Source organism: Chenopodium album, chromosome 14, assembly GCF_948465745.1.
Source record: "Chenopodium album chromosome 14, dcCheAlbu1.1, whole genome shotgun sequence".
Taxonomy (NCBI): domain Eukaryota; kingdom Viridiplantae; phylum Streptophyta; class Magnoliopsida; order Caryophyllales; family Amaranthaceae; genus Chenopodium; species Chenopodium album.
Window position 1 is genome coordinate 53,027,779 of NC_137847.1, and position 8,986 is coordinate 53,036,764.

Sequence of the window (8,986 nt, forward strand, 5' to 3'; positions counted from 1 at the left end):
GAAAGACTAGTAAGGATAATTTTGTATTTTTGTTATTTATTCCTCATCTATTCCCATTCACTACCCAAACAAAGTATTGTCATATTTTTCTATATTCCCAACAATCAATTCCCAATCCCATTCCTACATTCCAAACGCCCCGTAAAGTTAACTCGCAAGCCTTTGTGCAACAAAATCATACTTATTTGATCCCCTCTCTTAAGTAACTAATTGTTAAATCGCAGCTAGAGGATGAACAAAAACAAATCCGGCTTCCTCAAGATCAAATAGAGTTAAGACAAGACTAAAGATTTAAGATTGAACAAATGTAATACAAGATCGGATTGATGAGATCGTGGAAGTGAGCTTTGAATTGATCTTTAGCTTGTTCAAGCTAGCAAAACTAGACATCAAACACACATTGAGGTCATTGACATGTACACCTTACAAGTTTTGCAACTTGTAAACCATAGCTAATGATCAACTGATCAGGCATCAAGCTCATACCAAGACGAATGAACAAATCATTGAAGCGGGAACATTAAACCCAATGAAACCAAGATCTAACCAAGTCAATTAACCATCACAACCCAAAGTGTAACTATTAAAAGCTTATTAAAGTCTATTGATAATTACATCTATTATAACCCTAACAATCGGATCACAAGTTACAAAACATTAGATGAACAATAATTTCCACAATCCAATTTCGCCGCCAAAATTGAAATCACCCAATTCTTTACCAATCAATCAGTCAAAAATCAATGCAAGCAAAACAATTAACACCACTTCATTATCATTAATTAATTCATTATTATTAATCAACTCAAAATCAAACAGTATAACAATTATGTATCAAGATTCTACAAAATTAATTGCAATTGTAACATTATTCAACTCAACAATTAACACTTTTTTTTTCTCTTTGTTACATAATTTAACACTTCCCGTTATACAATCAACTCAACAAAAAAAAGAAAAATGGAAAAATTGTTAGGATGGAGAAGGGGTGAAAATTGGGGCAACAGCGGCGAGCTTTTTACGGGCGAGGCAGCGAGAGCGGCGTGGAGAGAGAGGGAAGAAAGGAATCCCAATTTCCAATTCAATCGAACCATTTGGGTTCGGGTTCGGGTTGGAGGTAGAATTAGTGAGGAGGAGGAGAGAGAAGCAGATCTGAGAGCGTCTAATGGTGGTAAGTTTAGTATATCTCATCTGGGCTAGCGCTCCTGGTCTTAGATATCTGTTATACCACAATGACGATGACGACAACGATGATAAAGGGGATGATGGGGAGGAAGAGGATGGTCTCATTTTGATGGAGGGTAGTGAGGGGGGTTTAGAGAGAGAAAGAAGGGTGGAAATTGGAGGAGAGAGAAAGATGGGGCGGGTGAGATTTGGAGGAGAGAGTGAATGGAAGAAAGGAGGGTTTAAAGAAGAGGGATGGAGATTCGGTAGGCGGGAAAATGGTTTGAGGGGAAGATAAAGGCGGGATTAGGGTTTCAACTTTTTTGAACTAACGACCAATCCTTCTTATGGTTTTTACATTTTTTACGTAAGTAATGATCAAATTTTATACAAGTACTTCGTATAAGTAATTTAATACAGTAGTAAAGAACTATGGATACTTAGGGTCTGTTCACATACAATTATTTTCAGTTCACCTCTTAATTTCCTTCTTTTATAAAATATTCAGTTCAACTCAATTCAATCAATGAGAACAAGCCCTTAATGGCGACAAACTTTTTAAATGGTTGTGTTACGGTGTAAATTAGAGTGGTATTTAATGGTATCATACATAATGAAAAGTTGTGCAATGATAACAGGTAAAAAAAAAGGCATTATAATGATTACCGTACCAAGCAGAATATAATTTTTTTTTTAAAAAAAATAAATAAATAATAAAAAAAAAAAAATAGGGTGATACGATGCTAAAAAGCTCATATATCAATCCAAGTTAACAATGCATATACTACCTTATTAAATATCTCAAATTACACATAAAAATCAAACAAATAATACCCTACCTAAATATTAATGGTTCATAGATTATTAAATACATGGCCAATAGATATGAATACTTGTGAAATGCTAAATACCGACGTCCAAATTTATCGCCACCGCCATCATTTCGAGCAAACTGACAGACAGAGTTGTGATTGATGGACTAATGTTAGAGAATGAAAATGGGGAAAAAAGTTAGTAAGGGCAAGATTGTCAGTTTGCTTGAAATGACGGCGGTGGCGATAAATTTGGACGGCGGTATTTAACACCCCCTACAGTAATACACACATATATACTCCCTCCATATCTTATCTTCTATACTTCGTATTTTCTTATTCAGGAGGAAGTATTTAGTACATCATAAACGTGATGTTTAACCATGGAACCCCAAGTGAGGGTAAATGCCATGCCCGAACTGGAGAAGGGCTAAATTTTACTAGCAATATTCCTAGTAGTGGTTTAGCCTATTTAAAGTAAACTTTACCCCTTGGGGCACTATTTTTTTATATTGTGCAACTCGATCTTCCTCATTTGAATATGAACATCGTTCAGGGCTCAGCACAACGATCACATCTTTAAGCATGATAGAATTCTCAACCACATAAGTAGCAATCTCAAGGTCTATTGAACATCCAACTGATCCAAATTTATGATCAAGCTCGAGTGTCTTCAAGCTTTTGAGGGGCTGCACCCTACGCTTCTTTAACGGTCGAATATTGTTACATACACACATCAATCTTATAAACTGCAACATGCATATATAGGAAACAATGTCAATACCAGCTCCACCTATAATCTTAAGCTTCAACTCGCAGCAAAAGGGTAAACTAGAACATAATCTTCACCTCATTAATGATTCGTTTTAAACAGTTCAATAACTAATTGTACTTCATTAGTAAGTTTGTTCAAGCTCAAAAAAAGAAAAAAAAAATCCATAATATATAAAAAGAAAATAAAAATAACAACTTACAATGACAATCCTCTCTTAAGCGGCTAAGCTCAGAGAATAATTTAAAAGCTAGCTCATTCAAGTTTAATTCGTGATCATTCTTATCAAGCTCACAGTTGGCTTTAAAAATAAGAAAAATTAGCTAACTCTTACCAAGCCAAATACCATCAATCAGCTTCTAATGTTACTTTAAGATATTACTTCATTTGCCTAAGTTACTTCATATTTCAATTTGCAATAGATCATTAGAGAGAGAACAGAATGATACCTTTAAAGTCAATCTTTCTAGTAATGGAGATGCCTCCATCAAGTCTGCACACCCAAAGAGGCTTTGTATACAAACACCCGTGATATTGATTTCCAGATGCTTGAGGTTTGTCAAGGCAGGTGGTTTATTGATCCCTAAATTTAACTATAATTGGAAAACATCAGCAATTTTCCCAATCAAACACACATTCATTGAAAAAGTAAGGCCCTATTCTCAGTAAAAATAAGCTCAATTCAGTAGTAATAAGTTCAATCCTATTGAAATTTGTTAAGGTTTCAGCAAAAAATAAATTAAATTCAGTAAAAATAAGTTCAATATAGTAATAAGTTCAATTAATGCATCAATAATAATGATAATATATCACGGGAATTGTTAATACCTTTTTACGAGCATGCCACATTTGCACACTCCAGCTCAGATACTCCAACTGCGAGGAGTACTTTGAAAGGGAGTCCAAAGCATAAGACACAACGTCTTGGTCAGATGCACTCGTACCAACCGACAACCTTGAGAGTAAAGATGCATTTTCAATGTGTAGCTTGATAGGGTTGCCATGATGTGCAAATGACAGCAGTTTTGGGGCCGAAATATGAATGCTTCTCAAACGGGGACAGCAGGATACCTCAAATTGTTTTAGCCGTAAAGGTAAACCTAAAGCTCTTACACATCTCAAAGATGTTGAACGCTGTATGCACAAAGTCTCAAGGAGTATGCAAGAACTAAAAAGGAGATCCGTCTCTTTAGTAGTTATGTTGACATATGTGAGAGACAAAGAACGCAAGCAAGAGGTGGTGGTTGAATTATTAGAAGGCAAATGCCATCGAGGAAGCGAATTCATTACTGTTCCACGTAGGGGTGTTGAGAAGTCTAGTTCAAGCCTTTTCACTTGTTTTGCTAAGGCAAAAGCCAGCCACTTATTATTCATATCACATTTACACCCTTTGTTCAAATCAAAAGCCACCCTCAAATTATCTACGGATGGCCGAGATGACCTTCCAAAACACTATTCACCCGCCTCAAAAAACTTGATCTTTCATGGGGAATCGATTCATATTCTTCAAACATCATCTTCATCGCATCGAAATCTTTAAAGATCAAGACAGGGAGACGTCGCCACAAGTAATTCCATCTACGAGAAAGAACACAAGTTCTTGCGGCTCCTTCTATGGTCAAGAAGGACATGATAATAGACACAAGTTCATCTGGTAATCGACTAAATGGATCGTTTGATTCATAACGCTGCCAGTGAACAAATTAATTAAACACCATTCATATGTAGCAAATGATAAATGGAAGGAGCGGATTCATTAATTCAGTCCCAAATTTAGCAAGATTAGATTGATCAGATCAGATAATGTTCAAAGGAAACTTGAATTCTATTTCACTATGAAGAATCGGAGAACAAAAGCTAAAAAATTAAAAACCTTTGAAATTATACCTGATGCTTGCAAGATTGAAGGGTAGGCCAAGTCTTTTTCACTACCATGCTTACAAGAGTAAATCTCTTCAGTATCCCTGCCAAAGAGAATATTGTTACTTATCTTCATCAAATTAGCAGCAAAGCTTACTAAACAACAGTCAATTTAATAGCAGCACAAACAAATATTGGAAAAAATTTTACAATTACAGATAATAACCCATATTATCAAAAGCCAAAGATAGAGCACTAGCTAACCAAATACAAGCTAATATTATCAAAGGTAGGAACTTTAGCAGATAATTCGACAATATAAGATCAAACATGAACCCTAATCACACAAATACAAACTAATTGGGTATTTAAAGCCAGAAAGGTGGAACTTTGTCAAAGAATTAATAATGTTAGATCAAATATAAATCCTAATTACACAAATACAAACACTAATTAGCTCTGTAATTACCGAAACAGAGGATAATTGGCTATTAGGCCCGTCCCTGAGGCAGGGCAGGAGGGAAAAGAGCTCTGATTTCATAGTTAAATCCTAACATTAAAGTGTTGTGCAATACATCAGCAACCAAATTTGATTCATAATTATAGGGATACTTGATTCAATTATCGATCTCATAATTTTAGGGATATTTAATATGATGATAACAAATACAAACAACTTACCTCAGAAGCTGCTTCAATGGGGGATACAAGAACTAGATTCACGCCAACTGCGCTTCAATGGAGAACGTTGAGTGCGCTTCAATGGATATCTGACTAATCTGAGAGAGAGCAATTCTATATTTCTATGGATCCCTATGACCCGTCACAGTTATTAAAGGATAGATCCGTCTAATAAATAGATGGGTTGAGTCTTTATACGATCGTCCAATTATGAGACCGCGCAGACCTTTTAAGGGTTTAGAGTAAACCTGTTTTAAAAAGTACGAGCATTAGTTTAACTATGAATAATCTAGAAACAATCCCACCTATGAATAATCTAGAAACAATCTTACCTTATACCCCCATCTGCTCAAAACAAGCCTTTTATCGGTTTGTGTAATTGGTAACCTGTTAAAAGAGGTAACTCACATGTCACCTTTTGATTGGTCTACTTTTAAATAATTTTAAAAACAATAAAACAATAATCAGAAAATTAATATATATATAAAAATAAAAAATAAAAACATTTCCCTTTGCCTTCCCTATCACGATCCCCACCTGAATCTGCCCCACCCCCACCGACCACCGTCACCTTCACCCCCTTGCTGGAATCTCCCCCTTTCCTCTTATCCCCTGCATGAACTTGCATCCTTCCCCAGCCGCAACTGTCGATGCAACATTGCTCCCTCCTCCGTGCCCAAAATCTGCTCCAATCCCACCTTCATAGGCTCACTGCCACTGTCGCCTTCACCCCCCAGCCGAATATCTTCCATTTCCTCTTATTTACCAACTAAATTTGCTTCCCTCACCTAGCTTGGTGTATAATTGCAGCCCCCTAAAATGATAATTGTGGGATTCGGGAAATTTGTTTGGGGTTTTGATTGAATATTGCGCGAATTGAAGGATTTATGGAGGTGGTTTGGTGGAATTGAGAGGCGGTTAAGGTTTTTCGGTGAGGTGGCGGATGGTGGAGGTGAGAGGTCAGTGTGGTTAGTGGGGTGGGGTGGGTTAGTGGGTTTCGAATTTAGGAGGTTACAAGGTGGTCTGTTTCAGGGGATTTCGTGGGGGCCAGGTGGGTAGGTAGGGAGTTTGGGGTCATATCTGGTGGTGGTTATGGAAGATTGGTGGTGACGATTATGGTGGGTTCCATTAAAGGAGTTGAAGGATTTGAGAGGGAAAAAGACTGACATTAAAAAAAATGAAACAAAATTAAAAATTAACCTGTTAAACAGGTTATAGGTAAAAAGGTTTGTTTTGAGCAGGTCAGGGTATAAGGTGCGATTGTTTCTGGATTATTCATAGGTGGGATTGTTTTGAGCAGAAGTGACAAAGGTTGGATTATTAGTTTCTATTTTTCCTAAAATAAAAAACAATGTGTTAAGTTTAAATAACTATTATATTAATAAGTAGATAGAAAAATAAGTTTGGATTTGTCAAATGTATCTGATAAAGCCTGACTATAGATAAGGTTGCGACTCTATGAACTAGAGGTGAGCAAAGTGGCCCGCATTTGGCGATCCAACTCGGCTCGACAATGGCCTGAAGCCCTATGACCCGAAAATTTCGGGCCATTTTTCAACATGGGGCCTAACCCGACCCAACTTTTGGCCCGAAAATCCCAAATATACCCGACCCAAAGCCCGGTCCGTCCCTAAGGATTTGGCTAGAAAAGCCCGAATTTCGGGCCATAGGTCGGCCGACCCTCTCTTTTGCTCGGCTCTACTATGAACCCTCCTAAAAAGTGCCTATGGCAGGTCTTGGTGAGTAATTATATGTAAATTTTAACAATTTTTTTTTATTTCTTCTTAATGCAAGAAATCTAATATTCTTGATATTTTTCAATTTGATATAGACAGCAATAGAATGGCTGTTCAGTCACCCACAAGTGGAGAAGATGGCTAACTATGTGAAGCAAAGATAAAGTAATACACCAATACATATAGTAAGTATATTACGTAATCCTAGAGTGCTTTCTGTCCATTTGAACTCCTAACACAAAAGTTTAAATGGCAGGGTACCCTGCTCAAGAAAGCCATCAGAATGCCAGTATCAATTACTTAATGATTCCAAGAGACTGGAATACATGGTGAGTTACTTAGATTCACTTCTACGGTCTATCAAGCAAATTCTCTTGCCAAACTGAAAGTAAGAGTCATCACTCTTGAGACCTGATTGGGTAGGTTGGGCCAGGGCACTGCGGGTCAATTGTGGGCCGGGTTATTAAAAGTCACCTCATGCAAAGTCTAGTGGGTTGGGTCAAAAGGGTTTTGGTCGATAGTTGATCGATTAGGTGGGTCAATAATAGATCGAAAAGAAAAATAATAAATAGATATATTTCCTCCGTTCTTTATTACTTGACCTGTATTCCTTTTTGGGAAGTTTCTTTTTACTTGACCTGTTTTCTTTTATGGGCAAATACAATACTACACTTTTACTCATTTACCCTCATAACCATTTCAACATAATAGGAAACTTACCTTCAACATTTATCCTTTCCTCTCTTACCTCAGTCAACATTTCCCCTTCATTCTTCCACACCACCACATCCTTCCTCTTTCCTCTACTTTATCCATGGCAGCCACCACAACCACCACCTCAATTTTATTTTTTTTATTTTTTTGAAACACCACCGCAACATCTATCACCGCCCTTATATATCCTCTTCACCAGCGATGTCTGTGTCGTTGCCACCACCGTAACATCTATCAACACTTACCCTTTTCCTATCACACACTCTCTCTCTTCACTGCAGCGCCGTTACCATCACCGTCAAAGTACTCAAAGTTTACCAAGAGTCCAAAATCGAGGCTACGATGGTCGAATTTGGCCGTCAAATCCAGATCTAAAACAAACACAACCAAATTCAACCTTCATAGCCTCGATTTTGGATCTCAATTTCTTGTTGCTCGGGTGACGGTGTTGGAGTATGGGTATTTTCTTTCTCTTTATCTTTTCTTGTCTTAATTATGGTATGTAGTGCTATGTACGATCTATAACCTAGGAGTGTCTATTCGGTTTTCGGTTTGGATTTAGGCCAAATCCAATTCGATCCGAAATAAAATTCGGTTTTTGATTTTTAAATCCAATCTGATCCGAATTTCTCATGTTTCCAATCCGAAATAAAATTCGGTTATTTGGATCCGATCCGAAAATCCGAATTAAAATACATTGCAAATTTTTTAGGGACTTAAGTGATTATAAAAATAAAAATGCAATTATAAAAAGCCTAGTTTTAAATACATAGTTCCTCATGATTAATACAAATATTAAAAACATAATTTTTCATAGTTTATATTAATGTAATTATCAAAAAAAATTTACATGATTAATATATGTATCCTTATTTGTAAAAGTGTGGTTTTATATTTCGGTTTTTTGGATCCAAACAAGGTCAATTCAATCCGATCCGAAAATTCGAATTTTTAAAAAATTTCAATCCGATCCGATTTAAAATTTGGATTGGATTGAATTTCGGATTTTATCCGAATAATGAACACCCCTACTTTTGTGTGCAACAAACCACGTAAAATTTCTCACCTGCATACTACTTTGTACATGAATTGATCGATAACTTTATTTATGACGAAGAAAGTAGTCATTATATACTATACATTACTACAGTAAGAAAATCCTCAAATCTGTCTCTTATCATCATGAACGATACATAAAATTAAAAAACTAATGGTGTTTCAATATTTTAGTTAATTAGGCCCATAGT

At 36.4% G+C, this 8,986-nt stretch overlaps 1 protein-coding gene across 1 annotated transcript; it reads right to left on the reverse strand.

Annotated features, from left to right (window-relative positions):
- Window positions 1-1,923: 1,923 nt before the first annotated feature.
- Window positions 1,924-6,044, reverse strand: LOC145579563 (uncharacterized). The gene is made up of 5 exons (XM_081636804.1): window positions 5,290-6,044; window positions 4,636-4,712; window positions 3,577-4,436; window positions 3,198-3,341; window positions 1,924-2,725 (listed from the first exon to the last, which is right to left on the reverse strand). The coding sequence occupies exons 3-5, from the start codon at window positions 4,120-4,122 to the stop codon at window positions 2,429-2,431; spliced, it is 987 nt and encodes a 328-aa protein (XP_081492930.1). The 5' UTR covers window positions 4,123-4,436; window positions 4,636-4,712; window positions 5,290-6,044; the 3' UTR covers window positions 1,924-2,428.
- Between the last annotated feature and the right edge of the window lie 2,942 nt (window positions 6,045-8,986).

Excerpts from the sequence above, each read along its gene's own strand:
- LOC145579563 (XM_081636804.1), bottom strand. The coding sequence starts at position 4,122 with ATGAATAATAAGTGGCTGGCTTTTGCCTTAGCAAAACAAGTGAAAAGG. Across the intron at positions 3,342-3,576 it reads TGTGGCATGCTCGTAAAAAG|TTAAATTTAGGGATCAATAA; the intron begins GTATTAACAATT and ends TTCCAATTATAG. Across the intron at positions 2,726-3,197 it reads TAGAAAGATTGACTTTAAAG|TTTATAAGATTGATGTGTGT; the intron begins GTATCATTCTGT and ends TGCATGTTGCAG.